The sequence below is a fragment of the Symphalangus syndactylus genome, chromosome 6, assembly GCF_028878055.3.
Source record: "Symphalangus syndactylus isolate Jambi chromosome 6, NHGRI_mSymSyn1-v2.1_pri, whole genome shotgun sequence".
Taxonomy (NCBI): domain Eukaryota; kingdom Metazoa; phylum Chordata; class Mammalia; order Primates; family Hylobatidae; genus Symphalangus; species Symphalangus syndactylus.
The window spans coordinates 48,124,830-48,145,400 of NC_072428.2; the positions used below are offsets into that span (position 1 = coordinate 48,124,830).

The 20,571-nt window shown below is 52.9% G+C and overlaps 1 protein-coding gene across 5 annotated transcripts in view; it reads left to right on the forward strand.

Annotated features, from left to right (window-relative positions):
• Positions 1 to 19,490, forward strand: part of LMO1 (LIM domain only 1) — a 44,583-nt gene extending 25,093 nt beyond the window's left edge. For 3 of the 5 annotated variants that reach the window (XM_063641154.1, XM_055282526.2, XM_055282530.2), the window contains 3 exons: positions 13,268 to 13,481; positions 16,701 to 16,826; positions 19,074 to 19,485. In XM_063641154.1, coding sequence (XP_063497224.1) covers positions 13,268 to 13,481; positions 16,701 to 16,826; positions 19,074 to 19,179 — 446 coding nt within the window. In that variant the 3' untranslated portion in view covers positions 19,180 to 19,485. Of the gene's footprint in view, positions 1 to 13,267; positions 13,482 to 16,700; positions 16,827 to 19,073 lie in introns of all 5 variants that reach the window. The other 2 variants (XM_055282529.2, XM_055282528.2) reach the window with 1 other exon arrangement.
• Positions 19,491 to 20,571: the final 1,081 nt, after the last annotated feature.

Here is a 20,571-nt window from a genome sequence, read left to right on the forward strand (position 1 = left end):
TCATTTCTGAACAAGGATCTTCTGCCTGGGAGCCCATGGCTAGTTTAGGATACAGATCCCAAACTGTCTGATTCCAAAGCTTGTATTCTAAACAGCTTCATCTACCGATGCTCCCTGAACCTCCTCAGCCATGCGGGGGCTGAAGGGAAATCTGGCTCACATGGACCTTGCTTTCAGCGTCTCTCTCTTATCCAGGTCTGCAAAGAAGGGCTGAAGCAACCCCCAGGGCCTCAATAGGAAGCCCCGGGGCAATGCCTCAGGCATCCTGGAGGCAGTGTTTTCTCAGCCCCAGCCAAAGGGGTTTCCATCCCTGCCGCTTCTGGGGGTGGGGCCTGGATTCTCCCTCCTAACCCCCAGCCCTTCCTCCCCTCACCCAGCCCCGTGGCTAGCAGATGGGCTCTGGCGGCTTCAGGAAGGAAGCAGGACCCGGCAGCTGCCTAGGTCCAGCTTGCCGGGAGGGTCCCCTCTTCGCGCCTGGAGAACACATTTAAAAGTTTGAATTCAAAATTGATTTTGAAGGGCCCTAATCTCCCATCCCCTGGTGCTCATGGTGTGTCTGCAGCTCCTGCCAGACTCTCGTTTTCTGGTTCAGCGCGCTGGTGCTCACGTCCCTGATGCTGTGAAATTGAGACTCGTCTGAGAGTCCATGTCCTCCTCCTCTGTGGAGATTGCAGGCCTCTTGGGAGCCCTGTTTCATTAGATGGGTGGCGTGGGCTTTGCGGGTGCCCAGGGAGCAGCTGAGTTGCTGTCAGGGGAATACAGCTTCCAGATGCTCCGTACCGGTCCCCACAGCTGTGCGGCTTCAAGCGGCATCCTGTTAAGGAATCTAGGGGCTGGATCCAGCAGCCCAGTATGGGATGGAGGTTGGTGGAGGCTACAGACTGAGAAAGGCTTGGACCTGGGGCTTTTCTGTAGCAAACTCCAGGGGCCGCTTCCTCCCACTGGGCCCCCAGAGACTCAGACTATGCTGACAGGGAAGAGTAGTCATTTTTGTAAGCCAAAAAGACCCTCAGGTAGGGAGTTGGGGAGACTAGGTCTGTGCCAGAGGTGACAGCCAGAGCTGCTGGAATTACAGAGATACCCGCTACTCCCTGAGGGCTGAGATGGGTATTTATGTGTAAAGGGAGGCACGCAGTGGAGGCAGGGGCTGGAGGATGCGTTTTTGCTGCTCTTTTATCTGAAGGATAAAGGGTTTATATTTGCATGAGAGCTGTCGTTCCTCAGCTGGAGCCCTGGGATGGCTTCTCAAAAGCCTGGATTGTGGCAGCCATGACCCAGGAGCTGCTGTGGTTGATTGAATCTGCTTTGTTTGTTAGGGCCACATAGCTACAGGTACCTAGGGGGTGTGGCACAGGGGCAGCAATAAGCCTGATTAAGGCTCCAACTCTAGGGGCCCTGCCTATCTGAATTGGCCCACTCTGGCCAGCAGATTCTTGCCAGTAATATCTGGATAGATTCCATTCAGTCTCTTCATGTATGAATTGAGCTGATGGCTAAACAATGACTGCTGTGGGGCTCAACACTGGGAACACAACAGTGGACAAGACATGTAGGGCCCCAAGAACAGCCTTCATGGGGCTTTTGTTCTTATGAGAGTACCCAATCTATCAGACTTTTTTTGTTTTTTTTTTTTGGAAACTCACAGAAAAGTAAAACAATTACAAATTGTGATGAAAAACTCAGAAGGAAATTACTGAAGTGTGGGGAGCTCATTTAAATAAGGAAATAAGGAGGTCAAGAAAGGCTTCTCTGAGGAGATGACATTTAAGCTGAAGCTTGAAGATGAGAAGGAGCCAAGTATATGCAGAAGCAGAGGCAGGGAAGGGTGTTCTGGGAAGGTAATAGCATGTGCAAAGGCCCTGAGGCAGGAAGGAGTTTGGAGTATGGCTGGAGCACAGCGTGGGAGGGGAAGGCAGACACCAGACCACATGAAGATGTTACAGGCTGGATGAAGAGTCTGGATGTTATTCTCAGGCCATTGGATGTTATGGAAGAGTTTCAAGTTGAGCAGTGACCTGCCCGGGTTTATCTGAAAGATCTCTCCAGCTGCCGTGTGAAGAATGGGCTGTGGGTACCAGACATCATGCTATGCTGATAGTGTGTCGAGAGACGGTGATGGCTGTGGAAATGGAAGATGCAGGTGGGATGAGGAGCAAGAGTTGGCAGGGAAAGGGGTGAGGAGGATGGAAGTCTGAGGACGACACTTAGTTTCTGGCTGGAGTGCTAGGTGGATGATGGTGTGGGAGGGAGGAAGTCTGGGGTGAGGGTACAGGGGGCAGGTTTGGGGAAGAAATCAGGAATCCTGCTTTGGACCTGTTGTTTTTGAGCTATGTCTGAGACTTTCTAGAGACAACCAAAGAATGGAAAGGAAATGCCAATACCCATCCTGGAGAAGGAGAACACATTACAGATAACTATGCAATTAACTTAAGCCTCATTCCAAGTGACAAACTCCAGTGAGCACATGCAGCTTCTGATGTTTCTAAATTCCCCCCACTAAAGAACCACAGAAAATTATGTGAGGCTGTGAGAGCAGACTGCATCTACACCTGCTCCAGAATCACTGTGCTCCAGAATCACATCCAGGCCTTCCTGCAAGCTCTCTATGATCTGAGTATTTGTGTCTCCCTAAAATGCTTATATTGAAATCCCAACACCCAATGTGATAGTGTTAGGAGATGGGGCCTTTGGGGGTGATTATATCATGAGGGCAGAACCTTCATGAATGGGATTGGTGCCTTCTTAAAAGGGACCACAGAGAACTCCCTTGCCCCTTCTGCCATGTGAGGATGCAGCAAGAAGATGACCATCTAATGATCCAAGAAGCAACTCTCACCAGACACAGAATCTGTTGGTGCCTTGCTCTCGGACTTCCCAGACTCCGGAACTGTGAGAAATAAATTTCAATTGTTTATATGCCACCCAGTCTGTGGCATTCTCTTATGGCAGCCTGAACAGACTGAGACAGTCCCCTTAGGCTGTTGCTGTTGCCCCAAACCAGACTCAGCTTCCCTCAGCAAGGAAGATCTGTGGGGGATGTGTGGAAACTCCTCAGTCCCTTTATGTCATGGTGAGTTTAGGTTTTAGATGCAGTATTCCTAAGGATAGGTTATTCTTCACCAAAATGCACTGCAAAAATGTAGCATATGAAGCTTCCCACTTTGTACTCCTGCACAGGAAATGGCCCCTCTGGGGAGCTCTGGGGATCAGCAGCCCAACCTTTCCCTGACAAGGGGTCTTTTGTATTCCTGCAAGGAGTGTTTCAGAGCCGTCTTCTTTTGGTAGGGTCCAGACTGGGTCCAAGTGAAAGTTCACTTTCCCCATTGCTTGGGGAAAAGATGATGTGATGCTGCCTCTGGCCCTAGGACACGGCAGGCAGGGTGTGGATGCCTCCTGGCCAGCAGCCTGGATCTGCAGCCTCGCTTTGGCCACTGGTGGCTTTACCCTTGGGCAAGTTGATGAGTTCTCTGCACTCAGGGTCATGACAGGCATATATTCCCGGTACAGAGCAGGCACTCAGTAAGGGGTAACATGGTTTACTGTCATCTGGTTGAACATGACTATGGTGGCTGCAGGTGCTGGGGATGAGACTGGACAGTGATTCCCTTAGGCCTTCCCTCCTCTGGTGGGCTCTAGCGTGCAGGAGAAGCTGGCACTTAGAGCAGGCAAACATTGCTGGACTTCACCCTGAACCAGGCCTCTCTCCAGGACCTCTTCTGCTCCAAATGTCTCACCCTGAGCTGGGCCTGTCTCCAGGACCTCTCTGCTCCCCACCCTATCCATCCCCTTGTTCACACACAAGACCTTGGCTGTTGGTTGAGGCTCCTGCCATCATTATAGCCCTGGGTCTGGAGTCCCCAGCCCAGCCTCCTCTTGAGGACATGAGCCATCTCAAGGTTTCTTTGTCCTCAAAGCTGCAATGCAGACATCTTGGCTCTGCTTCTACATGGCCCTCTGCTCCCTTCCCAGCCCTGTGCCCTCTTTTTACTTAGTTTCTGGTCCATGTCCCCTTGCTGGCTCTGCCCAGAAGCCCTTTCAAGATCCCACAGCAGTCATAGCATTTGAAGGACCAACAGATGAGTGGGAAAGTCCTGTGGTCCACCCAGAGACAGTGCCCTGCATGGACAGTCATTCCTCTTGGTTTTAGCCCAGGCCCTGGTCTAAGCATGGCCCCAGCCCCCATCCCAGCACCATCTGGCATCCAGGCTGCACCGGAGAATCCAGGCTGTGCAGGGAGGCCCTGGGCATGTGCTGGACGGGAACTTGAACTCTGGAGTCTGACAGGCCAGGATTCCAATCTCTGCCCTGCAGCCTTCTAGCTGCATGACCTTGCGTGACCTGAAACTTCCCAGGCCACTGTCTTCTCATCTGTGAAATGGGGGTAATCATTTAGTGCATCAGAGTTAATATGAAGATTCATTGAGATAACACTGTAAGATGGTTAGCCCAGCACCTGGCACAGTGGCTGCTGAGTAAATGGTGGGGTTTGTGAAAGGCATACAGAGCTCTGATGAGGGCATCTCCATCTCAGCTCCTTTTTTAAATTGGGTATCACATATATGCAATTAAATGCCCAAGGCTCAAATGTTCAGCTCAGTGAATTTTTATACATGTATGCACCCATATGAACACTCAGATCAAGACATAGGACATTTTCAGTATATTGGCCTCCTCGTCCTCCTCTCAGTTGATAATATGTCCCCCACCTCACCCCAAGTAACCGTTATTCTTTTTTTTTTTTTTTTTTTTTTTGAGGTGGAGTCTCGCTCTGTCGCCCAGGTTGGAGTGCAGTGGTGCGATCTCGGCTCACTGCAAGCTCCGCCTCCCAGGTTCACGCCATTCTCCTGCCTTAGCCTCCCGAGTTAGCGGGGACTACAGGCGCCAGCCACCATGCCCGGCTAATTTTTTGTATTTTTAGTAGAGACGGGGTTTCACCGTGTTAGCCAGGATGGACTCGATCTCTTGACCTTATGATCCGCGTACCTTGGCCTCCCAAAGTGCTGGGATTACAGGTGTGAGCCACCGTGCCCAGCCTCCAAATAACCATTATTCTGACATCAGATCAGTTTTGCCTATTTGGGAACTACACATAAATGGAATTATACAGCATGTACCTTTTTGTGTCTAACTTCTTTCATTCAATATTATATTGTGTGATTCATCCAGGTAGTATGTATTAGTAATTCATTCTTTTTAATTGCTACATAATATTCCATTGTATGAATATACCATAATTTGTTTTACTGTTGGACATTTGTGTTGTTTTCAGTGTGGGGCTATTAAGAAGAAAATGTCTATGAACTTTCTTATGCATCTGTTTTGATGGACACAAGCTTTCATTTCTGTTGGGCATATACCTGGGAATATAATTGTTGGGTCATAAGATACACCTAAATTTTCTCAGCTAATTGCTTTATGCTACTATGCGAAACACTGTTATAAGTACTTCATGTTCATTATCCAATTTAATCCTCAATCCTTTAAAGTAGGCTGTCCTCATTTAGCAGGTGAGTAAATTGAGGCAGAGCTGGGAAGTGCCAAAGCCAGAATTCAAGCCTAGGCTGTGTGTCTGCAGGGCCCACAGTCTCAGGGCCTACACTACCCCGCCTCTTCTCACAAGCTCCCTTGAGGGGTGAGCAGCACCAGAGTCAAAGCTGCCGGTCCCTCCACTGAGCTGACTGTCAACCCCATGGGCTGAGCCCAGCCTCTCAGCCTTCCTCTCCCTGCCCTCGTGGGGAGCTGGAGGCCACAGGAGCCCCTGCCTCGCTCCCTCATCCTCACAGTGAACATGCTGCCTGCAAGTGGGTGTGCAGAGGGGCGGTAATGAGCATGCTCTGGGTGGCTGTAGCCACGCGTTTCAACAGTTGTTCTCCTTGGCTTTTGATTCCAAATGAGTAAGAAATGCTATTAGTTCAGGCCTTGCCTGCTGCATGGCAAGGCCCTGGAATAGGAGTGCAGTGAGACGAGAAATTGTGGAGATAAAACTGGTGTGAAATGGAGGCCTTCTCACAAGGCTGGATGTGTCCGTGCGAAATGAAGTTACTTCTGAGAAAACGAGATTTAAAGAGATTCTGCAGAATTAGATTACACTTTCAAATTTCCTGATTAAAGAGGATTGATGCCTAGGAGGGGCTGCTGGTAGGCTTGGTTTGGGATCCTACTCTGCAGTTCCCAGGCCTGGGTGTGGGCCCAGGTGGGCAAAGCACCTTACAAGGTGACAGGGACCCAGACCCCCGGGACCCAGAGAGTGAGTCTCCCCACATCCAGCAGCTGAAGTAGGCATGAGGATTGTAGGACTCAACTTCTGGGTAATGTCCGACCTTGCACATGGGTCCATGAGGGTAGCACTAGAGGGTTCATGCTCTTCCAGTTCCTTCCATCTTCAGGCCTCTTACTTGTGGGTTTTGCTGAAATCAGAGCTTGATTCTAAGCTCTGATCCACTTTTTGACACTGTAGTCTTTTAAGAGACTAAACGTGCATGCGGCTGCTTGTGCATATGTGTGCATCTGTGCATAAGTGTATATTTACATAAGCGTACCCAAACGCATGCTCATACACACACATGCGTGTGTGTGCTTAGATGCATGGGTATGTATTTTCATGCAACTTACTGAGTACCCACTGTATGCCAGCACTGTGCTCGGTACTGAAATAAAACTGTTGTGGGGAGAATAAAACAGACACAGTCCCTCCTCACATGGACCCAGTGTACGTGTGTGATCATGTGGACATGGGGAAGTATTTGTGTGCTGCTGTGCATGTGTCCTGCAGCTGTGTGGTGAGCATCTGCATGCTCTCCATGTGTCTTCTGAGCTCTGTGAAGTCTCCTGCTTTGGTCTCAGCCCCACTCAGCATGCAGCCCAGCAGCACAGCACATGAGTCAAGTACTTTGGCCCTAGAGATAGACTGCCAGGGTTCACATGCCAGCTCTTTCTCCTACTAACTGTGACCAGTTAGCAAGCTTTCCTGTGCCCCAGTTTTCCCATTGTGAAATGGGGATCATAATGGTACCTACCTCATAAGCGGTTGTGGGTACAGCTCTTGGCGGCAGAGCACTGGGATGTGCTCAGTCACTGTCATCTCCCTGCAGGTTGCCCAGTGCAGGCTCCCTGCTGGCCCCAGAGGAGGGCTTGGGGACTCACGGTAAGAAAGGGAAGCCCCAAAGCTGCTGTAGCAGTTGTGTTGTGCTGTGTGGGCTCTGGGCAGGGCCTGCAGCTCAGTCTCCCCAGCCCAGGCCAGAGAATGCCTGGGTGCTGGTTTGGAACCGGTATTGAGGCATGTTGAGAGATAATGAGAAATAACCAAAGGCCATGCATGGTGATTCATGCCTGTAACCCCAGCACTTTGGGAAGTTGAGGTAGGAGGATTGCTCGAGCTCAGGAGTTCGAGACCAGCCTGGGCAACATAGTTGAGACCTTGTCTCTAAAAAAAAAAAAAAAAAAAAAAAAATTCCTCCCCCCAAAAATTAGCCTGGCTTGGTGGTATGTGCCTGTGGTCCCACCAGTGCAGGAGGCTGAGGTAGGAGGATCGCTTAAGCTGGGAGGCTGAGGCTGCAGTGAGCTGTGACCACATCACTACACTCCAGCATGGGAGACAGAGGAAGACCCTGTCTTTAAAAAAAAAAAAAAAAAATACCAAGGCTACACCTGCCTCCAGGGCTCTTTCCAGAGCAGCCAGAGGGTCCTGGAGCTGTCACCCTCTGAGTTGCCACAGCAACTGCTTCCCACGTGGCTGGTCACTGGAACAGCCTGTTGGACAGATAGGGTGGCTTCCTTCTACACATACTTGCACTGACCACTAGACTGGCCTTTGGGTGGAGCTGGACTATGGCCAGTGCCAGGGTGACTTTAACCACAGTAGAACAATCAAATCAGTTCATTGCTCCTCAGAATAAGTGTCTCTCCCTATTCTGTCTCATGTTGAGGAGAGTGACACTAATCAGAGTTAACGTTTTATTGTGGCCTTAGTCCTTAGCACATCACATAAATTACTCCGTTCTTTCTCATGGTGACTCTGAAATGAGTACTCTTTTCATACCCATTACACAAAAAAGAAAACAGAAAATGTTAATTAAGGTTGCACAGTCAAACGTGTAAGACAAACCCACACTGAGAGATATTCCATAACATGACTGGCCTGTACTCTTCAAAAATGCCATTGTCTTGAAACACAAAAGAGGTTTAGGAATTCTTCCAGATGTAAGTAGACTAAACTTGACAACTGAATGCGATGCAGGGACCAGGATTTTCCCATAAAAGATATTTTTGAAGAAATTGGTAAAATCTGAATGAGGTCTATAGATTTGATAATAATATTATGTCAGTGATAATTTTCTGATTTCGATTATTGTACTGTGGTTATGTAAGAGAATGTCCTTGTTTTCAGCAAAGCATTTGCAAACCAAAAGTATTAGGGGGTATAGAGGCTTCCTGTTTGAAACCAACCCTCAAATGATTTAGGGAAAAAATTATAGGTAAGTAGGTAGAAGTAGGTAGAAAGATGGAGGATAAATCAAATGCGGTAAAATGTTATATGTAGGGAATCTGGGTGAAGGCTTACAGGAATTTTTTCTACTATTCTTGCAAGTGTTCTGAAAGTTTGAAATTATGTCAAGAGACAAAAAGTTAAAAAGAAAGCAAGTGTCCGAGCAGGGATGGTATCCTGGGGTGACTGTTAATACTATCAGTTCCTGTTCACTGTGCCCTGGGCACCAGACTCTGTGCTATGGCCTCATGTGCATAACCTCATTCTATCCTCACCACATTCTGAGCGGAAAGAGACCATTGTGGCCCCCAGTACACACATGCCAGTCAGAAAGGTGGGGGGATTTAATCCAGGCCCCCCCAGCTCCTCGGAGCAGTTCCCAGACTTGAAACTAGGCTCCCTGATCTCAAGGTCTGAACTCTTAGCCTCAGTCCCACTCTTGACTCTGACCTTTTTGGGAGAGTGGGGATGGGCAGGACAAAGGCGTTTCCTCCTGGAGTAGTAGCAGAGTGAAGGCCCTGGGACACAAGCAAACAAGATCCATTTGCGGGAGGGGGAGGAGCTGTGTTCCAGGATCCTGCAGGGAGCAGAGCCAGCAGTGCCAAGCAGGACACACTGGTGTGTGGGAGGGCTGCAGATGCCCAGTGGAGTTGCCAGGAGGTGGCCACAGTGGCTCCCAGCAGGGGAGCCACAGGGAAGAGCCTGGAGTGACCTGGAGCTGGGTGAGGTAGACGTTCTGGGCTGGAAGACTGGCCTTGGAGGAGCTCACTGGGGTAAACGTCCCCCAGGCTGCCTTCCAAACCAGAGGCACCGGTAGTACTGGAGCCTGTGGGCTTGGCAATTTGGGAAAGGCCACGTGCTGGAGCTGAGGGGCAGCTGGGCTGGGACAGGAGTTGCTGGGGACTTGGGTCTGGCCTAGTGGACTGCTCTGGGGTCCATGTGAAGATGAGGGCATTTCTCCTCCGGGCTGGAAGGAGAGAGTGGGAGGGGCGGGATGACCTCTGGCAGTGCCTCCCCGTCACCTGGACTGTCTGGCTTTCCCCCAGATTAAAGAGCGGAGGGTGAGTGTCTGGCAGCCAGATGAGTCAGACTGGGAGGCTTCTCTCCGAGCCTGGCTGCCTCCTTCCACCAGCAGGCCTGCCTCCACCCCCTGCTAGAGGTACGGGTTGGAGTTCAGCCTGTTTCCCCTCCAATGTTGTTCCCCCCACATCCTGAGACTTAGGGGTGACCCTGGGTTGAGTGGACTGGTTTATTCTGCTGGGCCCTGCGCATGCATCTGAGTGTGTGCCCAGGCGTGCGTGTCGGTGCAAACATCGTCCCTTGTAAAATATCAGTGTTTTCATGGGTGAGTTGTAATTACTGGGTAATGCTTTAAAACCTTTCCTGAAGGAGCGCAAAGCCATTTTTTTTCTAAAGTCAGGAGTACATTAAAAGGATTACCATGTAGATTTGATTTTTAGATAACACTAAAATGGATCCCAAATGGACTTCAGCAAAGGGATGCTATCTCCTTAATGGAAAGTGCATGGCCCGAGGCTCAGGTCCCAGAGCCAGGCTGGGGAAGGAGGGAGGGAAGAGGTGTCTGCAGGGGGCAGGCTGGCAGATTGGGTGGGGGGCTAGGTGGGAACGGGGGAGGCAGAGCAGGAGGGAGGGCCTGGACCCTGTGGGGAGCTTATCCCTCCATCTGGGGAGCAGGAGACTGCAGAGCCCCTCCTGAAAGCCCCTCCACCTTTCCAGGAGTGTTTTCAAGTCTCCTGGACCAGCCCGGTGAGAGCAGACACAGCATGGATGCCCTATGAGGAAGGAAGGCTGTCTCCACCGTTTTGTTTGACCCCCAGAGCTCTTCCACTCTCCTGTGAGAAGCAAGGGATTGCTTCCATTTTTCTTGTGGGCAGATGAAGGAAGTTAGGCCCAGAGAGACCAGGGGGATATGCTCTGGACCCCATAGCCACAGGACTGCAGACCCATCCCATGGGGCTGCCCCGGCTCAGGCTTCCCCCAGGATGCCAGCCTTTCTCACGGGAGGTCTCTAGACCCAAGGGTCTCTAGACGCTCTGGGGCCTTCTCAGCCAGGCTGACCCTGGTGTTCCATGTCTTGGTGGACATGGGACACTTCGGCAGAAGCTGTGTGGCTTCTATAAGAGTTCTCCAGAGCCAGGAATCAGTTCAGCACCCCAGAAGAGGGGTGTCCAGGTCTTAAGGTAACCTGCCTGTGCAGAGGTCAGCCTGGGCACGGGCAGTGCGGAGGGGGGCCTGCGGCAGCTGGCAGCTTCACCCCTCATGGCTTCCACAGGGTCCTCTAGGTGCCAGATCCCTCCAGTGAAGAGATTGTTGACTAGTGCTAGAGTTCACAACCCTGCAGGAGCCAGGACAAACATGCTGGGGTCTGAGCTTGGAAGACCAGCCTGTCCAAGAGCCAGGGTAGATGGAAGAGAGAGTGGGACAGCTGCTTCAAGTGCTGGGGTCTCTCACTGTCTCCCTTCATTTTGGGCTGTAATTTAGTGGGCTAGGGTCTCTCCTGAGTACGGAGGTTCCAGCCATTCACCCATGTTCTGGTAATAACCCAAATATAGAGCCCTGGGAGGGGCTCAGGACCACTGGGAAGAGAGCCAGGCCTGCTGCAAGTCTGGCTGAGCAAGAGGAATGTGAACCTTGTAGGGGCTGTAGTGGGGGCCTGGCCCAAGATTTTCCCAGTTGGTTTTTGAATGCGTAGGTCTGCTGGCTGCATGCTCCCTGCACAGGGCCTAGGGATAAGGTCCTGCCCTTGGAGCCCTACCCTGGTCCAGGTCCTACCCTGGGAGGCCCCTCATTTCCGCCATCCAGCTATTTTAACTCCTCTCCCATTTCCCCACACCTCCCTGTAGGCCAGGACTTGGAAGGAGCCTCACAGACCCCTTCAGTTCTCAGGGGTATCTGCTCCCCAGCTGCCCTCCTTGGGCTCTTTCAGAGCTCTGTGCCAGGCTGGGCCCTGCTAGAAGAGACACAGGCAGGCCCGAGGACAGAGTCATCCTGTGCCCCATCCCTCTCTCAGACCAATTAACCTTTAGAGCTGCATTAAGGAAATTAGGCAGCAAACTCCCCAGCTAACAGACAGGCCCTGCAGGGACTGGACAGAGGAGGAGGAGGGAGCCCACTGGCCCTGCACACTGTAGCCTGTGGGTGGGTGCCTGCTCCCCAGACTCACCTGTCCAGGAGAAGTCTGAGGAGCCAGATGGGCTGAGAGCGAGCACAGGAGAGGGGAAGGAGCCCTGGGGCCAGCTTGATGGTGGCTGACTCAAGCCCCTGTAACCGTCTAAGCCTCAGTTTCCCCATCTGTAGAATGAGAGCATTTAACTGGAAGAACTCTGAGGGCTCTTCTGACCTTACATCTGTGGATTCTGAAACCAAGGCCTCTTGTGGCTGGTTCTTCCCTAACACCCAAGGAGGAGGGAAGCAAAAGGAACGGAAGCAGCCCAACTGTTCAGACTCTGGGCTGGGGGCAGTGAGGAGGGCTGGGAATGGGAGGGACACCAGGGGATGGGAGGAAGGCCAGAGCCCTGGAGAGAGCAGGGGTCCTTTGGAGAGGACGGGCCAGAAGGACAGACTCCAGGGGAGTGTTGGAAAGCCGGGGAGGTGGGGAGGCATGGGCCCCTATCCAGCTGCACCTTGGTCAGAAACGGAGCATGCACACCCTCCCTGTCTTCACAAGGGTTCTCAGGCAACTCCCACAGGCTCCCGCCCCGTAAAGTCACAGAGCAGGGCTTCTGAGGTCCTCTGCACTTCCCTCCCAGCCTCACAGGTCCACATGGATGTTCAGGCTACTGGATGACATCTGTCCCCATCTCCTCCTCAACTGTCCCTGTGGTCCCAGGAGAAGGGACTAGGAACCCGTGCCTCTGTCACTTCATGCCTACACCTGCACATCTTGCCTGTGTGTGAGGGGTGTGCGTGAGCGCACATGCTCGCTTGCCACGACGGGAGGCTCTGCCCTGTGGTGAACATCACGTTGTGCCCTTTGTACTTGGTGCCTGTGTGTATGTTGGGAAGCCGGTATGGGCCCTAGGAGGGGCTGATGGCTGAGAGATCCTAATCCTGGTAGAATGAGGAAGGATCCAGAGGCTCAGAGCCTGCCCTCCCCCAGGCCAGGGCGGGTGAGGTGTGACACCGCCCGAAGCATTCCCAAGGGGAGCCCCAGCCAGGCCCTGCCAGCTGCCTCCTCTTACCTGCCAGGAGCCCCAGAGCCTCTGCTCCCTCCTGGGAGTGTCCCAGGGGCGTCTCACTTCCTTCTTGACGCCATCACAGCTCTACATGGATAGACCAAGAGGCTGTAGCATTTCAGCTGGAGAAAGACGAGTTGGCAAAAAGATCTGGGGGTTCAAGAGGACCTCATGGGCCTGAGGAGACTACATTTCTTAGGCTTATTGCTGAAAGAGCCAGTGCGATGGTGGCTTCGCAAGGCGAGCTTCAGGCTTACTCCGGATGAGACCGCACAGGGGATAGAGGCCAGGGTGGGGAGGAACAGCTCAGGGAGGCCCGGCCTGGGGTCTGTGTGTGCCTTGGAGCAGAGCAGCCTCTGGAGGGAACTTCACAGGGCCAGGGAAACAGGCTGTGCCATGTAGCCTAAAGGGCAGGACCCAGAGCCAGGGGAGGAGGTTACTGGGGAGAAAGCGAGGGCTCCTGGGAGCCCCAAACCTAGAGGTGGCAGCAGAGAGAAGCAGTGAGCTCCCCATTCTTGGGGGATATTCCTTGAGGCCCAGAGCTACGGGGCCCATCCTGCATTCCTGTCTGTCTGTCCATCTGCAGGCGTGCCGATGCTCTCCGTCCAGCCCAAAGGGAAGCAGAAGGGCTGTGCGGGCTGTAACCGCAAGATCAAGGACCGCTATCTGCTGAAGGCATTGGACAAGTACTGGCATGAAGACTGCCTCAAGTGTGCCTGCTGTGACTGCCGCCTGGGCGAGGTGGGCTCCACCCTCTACACCAAGGCCAACCTCATCCTGTGCCGACGCGACTACCTGAGGTGGGCTGCCGACCTCTGGCCTCCCAAGCCCTTGTCCTGCTCAGAAAGCTCCCCATCCTCAGCCCAGCGTGACTGCGCCCCTGGCCCTAGACCCAGTACCCTCTGTGTCCTCTCATTCTTGACTCTCCTGCCCCTGCGCTGCTTGCCCCAGATACCTGAGAAGTCACCTGAGGGAAGGCCCAGGTCGTTATGCCCTTGGACTCGGTGCCCAGCACAGGTCCAGGGCAGGCATTTGTAACCTGGGGCCCCTAAGTTAAGCTTTCCGAGGGCCCCAGCCTGGCTCTGCCCCCCTGCCTTGGCCAGGTGCTTCTGAACCACCTGATCTGGAATCTGGGAGGGGATACCTCAGAGGGGCTTTGAGAACAGGTCTGGAAGCTTTGACTTCCCCAGGACCCTCCTCCCTAATGCAGTCTCTTTCCATCTCCCAGGGCCCAACTTTCCTTTCTAGATGGTCCTTGGGAGCAGGCGTCCATTTGCCCAGGGAAACGGGCAGGCAGCCATATCCTAGGAGCAGGGCCACTGATGCTGGAGCTTCAAGACCTGGGTTGGAACTAGCTGTGAGCCTTTGGCTCCCAATCTTCTCCCAGCCTCAGTTTACTTCCCCGTGAAGGGTGAAAGAATGATGCTTCCCTGCTTTGCATTCCTCTGAGCTCTAACTCACCCTCCCTACAACTTGGATCCTATTCCCTGGGGCCACCTCCCCCAATTAACCCTCCCTGAGGCCATTTATGACATCAGCAAGGCTGGAAGGAGGCCACAAAGCAGGGCCTTGGCTGAGAACCAGCACCTGCATTTGGCTCTGTCGCAGGCTGCTGGATGGTTGCCGGGCTTGTGGGGAAGGAGGGCTCATCGCATTAATTAACAGGTGGGGGCAAGGGCTTCATGCGGCTCCCTCTGCCCAGGTCTGGGCATGTTGCAAGGGGGAGGTTATCAGTGGAAGCTCCCCCACTTCCCCAAAGATCCTTTGACTGACCTGCCTGGACCTTTTAACACCTGCATTTAAAAGTGATGGAGTAAAACAGAATCTGTGACTTAGTGCTCCTTGCCAGGGCTGGAGGGGAGAGGCTGAGACCAGGAGCAGGGGTTAAGGAAGAATGTTCAGGCTAGGCGCGGTGGCTCATGCCTATAACTCCAGCACTTTGGGAGGCCGAGGCAGGCAGATCGCTCCAGCTCAGGAGTTCGAGACCAACCCTAGGCAACATGGTGAAACCCTGTTTCTACAAAAAAAAAAAAAAAAAAAAAAAAAAAAATTAGCCAGGTGTAGTGGCTGCACGCCTGTAGTCCCACTCAGGAGGCTGAAGTGGAAGGATTGTTTGAGCCCAGGATTTTGAGGTTGCAGTGAGCTGTGATTGTGCCACTGCACTCCAGCTTGGGTGACAGAGCAAGACCCTGTCTCACAAAAGAAAAGAATGTTCCTGGGGATTCACCCCTTGAGGACCTAGAAGGGGCCTCCCTGTCTGGAGGTTTAGGGCATCACCTGGGGGCTGACCCTACCAGGTTAGGACAATGTATCAGACCATCCGATGGGTCCACAGGACTTGGAGAGAGAGGCCCACAGTGCAGGATGGGCTTATCAGGAAAAAGCACCCACAATCATACAGGGCCCTGCCAGCTACTAGGGATGGAAAGTAATTTTTTTTTTTTTTGCTCTGGCAGAGGCAAGGAACGACTGTAGGACCATCTAGACCAGTGGGCTGGGATGGGACCGTGGCTTCTTTGAGCTGCTCAGGCCTGGAGAATGGCTGTCCAGAGCCTGCACCCTCTGCAGCAACTATTCCTGGGCTGATGGCAAGAAAAGCCCCTCTTGGCAGGCAGATTCTGTGGCCCAGCCTTTGTCTGCCTTAATCTGAGCCACCAGGCAGCTCAAGCTGATGAATAATGGAGCCAAGCTCATCTGCAGGCGCCTGAGCTTGAGCTGGACAAATCGGGGATTAGAGGGGCCCCCCACCCTCTTCTCAGCCTCCTTGCCTCACTTGAGGCTTGCTCTGTCTGTGTGCAGGAAAGAAGCAAGGAGGAGCCAGGATGGCTCAGACCACTGGGACATCCAGCCAAGGGCTGGCCTGCATGGGGAGGGAGTAAACTCCCTGTCCCTAGAGCTTTACAGCCAGCAGCTAAGAGGAGGGGTGCCTGCCTCAAAGAGGCATTTGTGCCAGATGTCCTTGGCGCTTCCTTTGGGCATCAGTTCTGTTTTACAGCATCTTTGAATAGGATCATCCATCCCTGTTTTGCAGAAGGATAAACTGAGGTTCAGAGAAAGAAAAAAAGAGACTTAGGCAAGTGACACAGTGAGTTTGTCATGGAAAAAAGATTTAATAAAACACTTTAATTTTGGCAAGGCACAGTGGCTCACGCCTGTAGTCCCAGCACTTTGGGAGGCCAAGGCAGGAGGATCGCTTGAGGCCAGGAGTTCGAGAGCAGCCTGGCCAATATAGTGAGACCCCATCTCTATTTTTAAAAAATCAAATAATAAACACTGTAATGTTAACTGTGGGAAAAGCACGTCACGCAGTGGTTTAGAGCACGCCTTCTGGACCAAGGCCCTGTGACTGTCCAAGTTGTTTCTCTGTGACTCATTTTTTAAATCTTTAAAATGGGGAATAATAATAGTACCACCTCCTAGGTTTGTTGTGAGGATTAAGCGTTAATCTTTGTAAAGCTCTTAGATTAGTGGCTGACACATAGTGAACACTACCTAGGTGGTTGCTTAGTGAGTTGTGACTGAGAATTTACAACAGGTTTCACAACTACCCAGTGAAAGGTGTGTTTCAGGCTTTGTTTTACAGATGAGGTAAATGAAGCTCAGAGAGACTCACTGACTTGCCTGAGGGCACACAACCCAAGATTCAGTCTGCCCCTGAAATTCGGGCTTGTGTGGGTCTGGAGCCCCTTGCTCAGGGCCCAGCCTAGGATTCCCTTGGTGGCTCCAGGGCTTGAGGACCCTTGTGGGAGCCTGGGAGGGGGCCTGGGGATGGGCAGTGACAGCCAACTCCTGAACCCCTACACACCCTCCCTGGAAGGGGATGTGCCGATTTCTTGGCAGCCTGATCTCTGGGCGGAATCTAGATGCTGCCCTCAGTGCTCTTATCCTATTGCCTGAGCCCACCTGCTGAGCCCACAAGTTGGAGGATGGGAAGGACCCTGGATGGAGGCAACTCCATTCCCCCTGCCCACCCAGCCCCCCAGAATGCTGCTGAGTCCTCTGCGCCCTTCCGTTGGCAGGCTTTTTGGCACCACAGGGAACTGTGCTGCTTGCAGCAAGCTGATCCCAGCCTTTGAGATGGTGATGCGGGCCCGGGACAACGTGTATCACCTCGACTGCTTCGCCTGCCAGCTCTGCAACCAGAGGTCAGTGCTGGACTGGCCGACCCAACACTCTCCCCAGACACCAGCCTGAGGCCTGCTGGGATGGGCCAGGAGCACGGTGGAGGCGTGCAAGCAAATGCGGGTTGCGTGTGTGTATGTGGCGGTGCATGCGGGTTATGAGCGTGCATGTGCTTTATGTGTTTTATGTGTGTGTAAGCTCGGTAGCCAAATGTGTGCACTTTAATATTGGGTGTGCACATCTGTGTGGCACATCTCTGTGTGAATATAATGAAGGCGTGCATGAGTTTACTGTGTATGCATAGTTGAGTGTGCATGTGTCATGCATGTGTATTTGTAAATGTACAAGTGGGCACATGTGCATGATGCAATTAATACGCATTTGTACATGTGTTTTTAAATGTCTGGGGGTGTATGTGTATGTGCAATGTGCGTGCATGATGAGGTGAGTATGCATGTGTGTATACATGTTTTATTTTATTTTTCGAGATACAGTCTCACTCTGTTGCCCAGGCTGGGGTGCAGTGGTGTGATCTCACAATCTTGGCTCACGGCAACCTCTGCCTCCCGGGTTCAAGTGATTCTCTTGCCTCAACCTCCCGAGTAGCTGGGACTACAGGCGTGTGCCACCACACCCGGCTAATTTTTATTTTTATTTTTGTATTTTTAGCAGAGACGGGGTTTCACCATGTTGGCTAGGCTGGTCTTGAACTCCTGATCTCAGGTTATCTGCCCACCTCAGCCTCCCAGATTGCTGGGATTACAGGTGTGAGCCACTGCGCCCAGCCTGTATACGTGTTTGAAATGTGCATGTGCATGGGATAACGTATCCTCCCACCCCCGTGCCCAGTGTGTAGTATGTGTATGTGTGTGCATGTACATTCCAGTGAGAAGGGGTTCCCAAACTGGAGGGCGAAGTCCCCTCAGGGAGTGGCCACTCTCTCCTCACCCAACCCTTGTGATTCTGGTTCCAGCCCAGCCTGTTTTCTGGTCTCTTGGCCCCAACTCTGTGCCCTAGCCCTGTGGGAGTCCCTGGGGACCTAAGGAGCCAGAGCCCTTCAGCCCTGGCTTGGGGCCTAGCACCAGAAGGCAGGCACTCTTCTCAGGAGCCCCGAGGTCAGGTAGGGACGCATACAAGTGCTCCCTGAAGTGAGGTTCAGAGGGACCTACAGGGAACCCTGGTCTGGCTGGGGACTCTGGCCAGACCTGCTGCTAGCAGGGCTCAGTGAACTTACAGCGCCACCTGGTGGTTGGACTGGGCTCTGCTGGAACTAGGCCAGCGATCTTGGGGTCTCACTAAAGGCTTCACCCACCCTGGGGACATCTTTAGGGAAAGGACCGGAATCTTCCATTACTTGGGGAGGACTAGGAGACCAACGAAGGGGCTTCCTTGGGTAGGAGAGGAGATAGTGGAACAGGGTCACCTCCTAGAAGGATGCTCTAGGTAACTTACCGATTTTGTTTAGAGGAAGAATGCCCTGTACTGAGCCATCCTCTTAAATTGGGGAGAGGGATAGAGGGATGGAAAAAACAACCATTTTATCCCTCCTTCCTTACCCATCTCTGCCTTTTTTTTTTTTGAGACAGAGTCTTACTCTGTCGCCCAGGTTAGAGTGCAGTGGCGTGATCTCGGCTCACTGCAACTTCTGCCTCCCGGGTTCAAGCAATTCTCTGCCTCAGCCTCCCGAGTAGATGGGATTACAGATGCCCACCACCATGACCAGCTACATTTTTTTGTATTTTTAGTAGAGATGGGGTTTCACCACCTTGGCCAGGCTGGTCTTGAACTCCTGACCTCGTGATCCACCCACCTCAGCCTCCCAAAGTGTTGGGATTACAGGCGTGAGCCACCGCACCTGGCCCCATCTCTGCCTTTCTCCATCTCTCTCCCCCCTTGGTCTTTTTCTGTTTGTCCTTTCCCTTTCTCCCTCTCTGGGACTGGGGTAGGCTGTTCCTGCACCTCTCCACCCACCCCCCAACCCTACACTCACCTCCACAGGAGACCTGACTGTGGAAGCCTGTGGCCCAACTGTCTGTCTGTCCTGCCACCTCAGGCTACAGGGCCTGGCTAAGGTTAGGACTGGCCTGGAGGAATTGCCCAGGTGTGCTGTGGGGACTTTTGGCAGTTCCCTCTGGAAGGTTCAAGGAACAAACTCCCCCCACCACCTCCCACATAGCTCACCTCCTAGGCCAGGCCAGCTTCTGTCTGCAGCACCCCCCTTACCCACTGGGACCTTCCCATGGCTTCTCTCTCTCGCTTGGATTTTCTAGATTTTGTGTGGGAGACAAATTCTTCCTGAAGAACAACATGATCTTGTGTCAGATGGACTATGAGGAGGGGCAGCTGAATGGCACCTTTGAATCCCAAGTTCAGTAACGCCCGGTGCCTGGCCTCCAGGCCCGTCTGTCCATCTGCCTGCCTGCCCACCCGCCTGGCCGGCCAGCCAGCCACTCTACCAGTGCAGGCTGGCCAGCCGCTCGCTCTCCTGCCACATTAGAACTTCTCCGTCCTCGATGGGAGGAACGGCCCTTCCTCCTCCACCACCGCCCGTCTGTGTGTGACCCCTCCTGGGGCCAGGCCGGGCCTGTACAGTCTGTCTTCTGTATATAAATGGGAACATTTATTTTATGAGAAATGTAATGCGATTTTATTACTGGCGTGGATTAAACTTATGAATGTTTCCGGGAGGTTACTCTGCGTTGTTCACATGACTGACACAGACCTGGGACCCCTCCCCTCTGCCTCTCAAGGGCAGGGCACAGAGCAGGCTGGGGGCCTCCAGCATGTGCTGTTGCCGGGCAGGGAAGCAAAAGGTTGGCTTTAGGGGAAGGAGCTGGGAGGAAGGCGACAACTCAGAGCCCCCAGCCCCAGCCAGAGGTGAGACCTGGGGTATCTTCCCTGGGAGAGCACACTCTGGCCCTGAGTATGTCCCCAAGAAGGGGGGCAAGATGAAGCCTTCCCTACCCTGTGTTCCATCCCCTGTTGAGACCCCAGACTGACTGCACAGATGGGGACCCAGCTCTGACCTTTTCCCCAGTATGACCACAAATCTTGTGTCCTCTGCCATGGGAGCACCATGCTGAAACCTCTCTTCCCTTTTAGGGTGACAGACAGCACTTGTTGTCTCTGCCCAGCAGCTGGGGCCCAGCTTTCTGCTCTTCTGAGCGAGCAAGAAAAATCCTGTTTCCTTTCGATTCAGCCCATGCAGTCTGGAGGCATCCATTTATTCAGTCAGCAAACCTCAATAGACTCCGTGTCTCAATCCCATGCTGCAACCGGGGATGTCCTGGAGCAAATCAGATGTGAGGATGAATCATAGATCAGACACCATCCCTGCCCTTGGGGAGCTTGCTGTGGGGGTGGAAAGCAGAAGCCATGTTGCAGGGAAAGCCAGGAAAACAAAGCACATCATTGTGAGGACAGAATGCTGTGCAGAGACCTGGGATAGGCCAGTTCCCTCTGGGGGACACAAGGCCACTTGTGATGACTTAAGAGAGTCATAGATGGACAAGTCAATGGACATATGGTCAGACAGACATGTGCTGCAGGCAGGAAGGACGGACACACAAGTAGACAAGTGGTAGGCAGAGACAGGCAGGAGAGGCGGAGGTGGTCAAGCCCCTTCACTCAGCTCCAGCCAGAGCTGCACCAGACAGGCAGACACCAGGGCGTTTTCCACCTCTCCCGCTGAGCTAGATTCACTCAAGGCAGCAGGGGTGCTGTCTTGGTCTTGGCTGCAGCCACAGTGCCAAGCACAAAGCCTGGAAC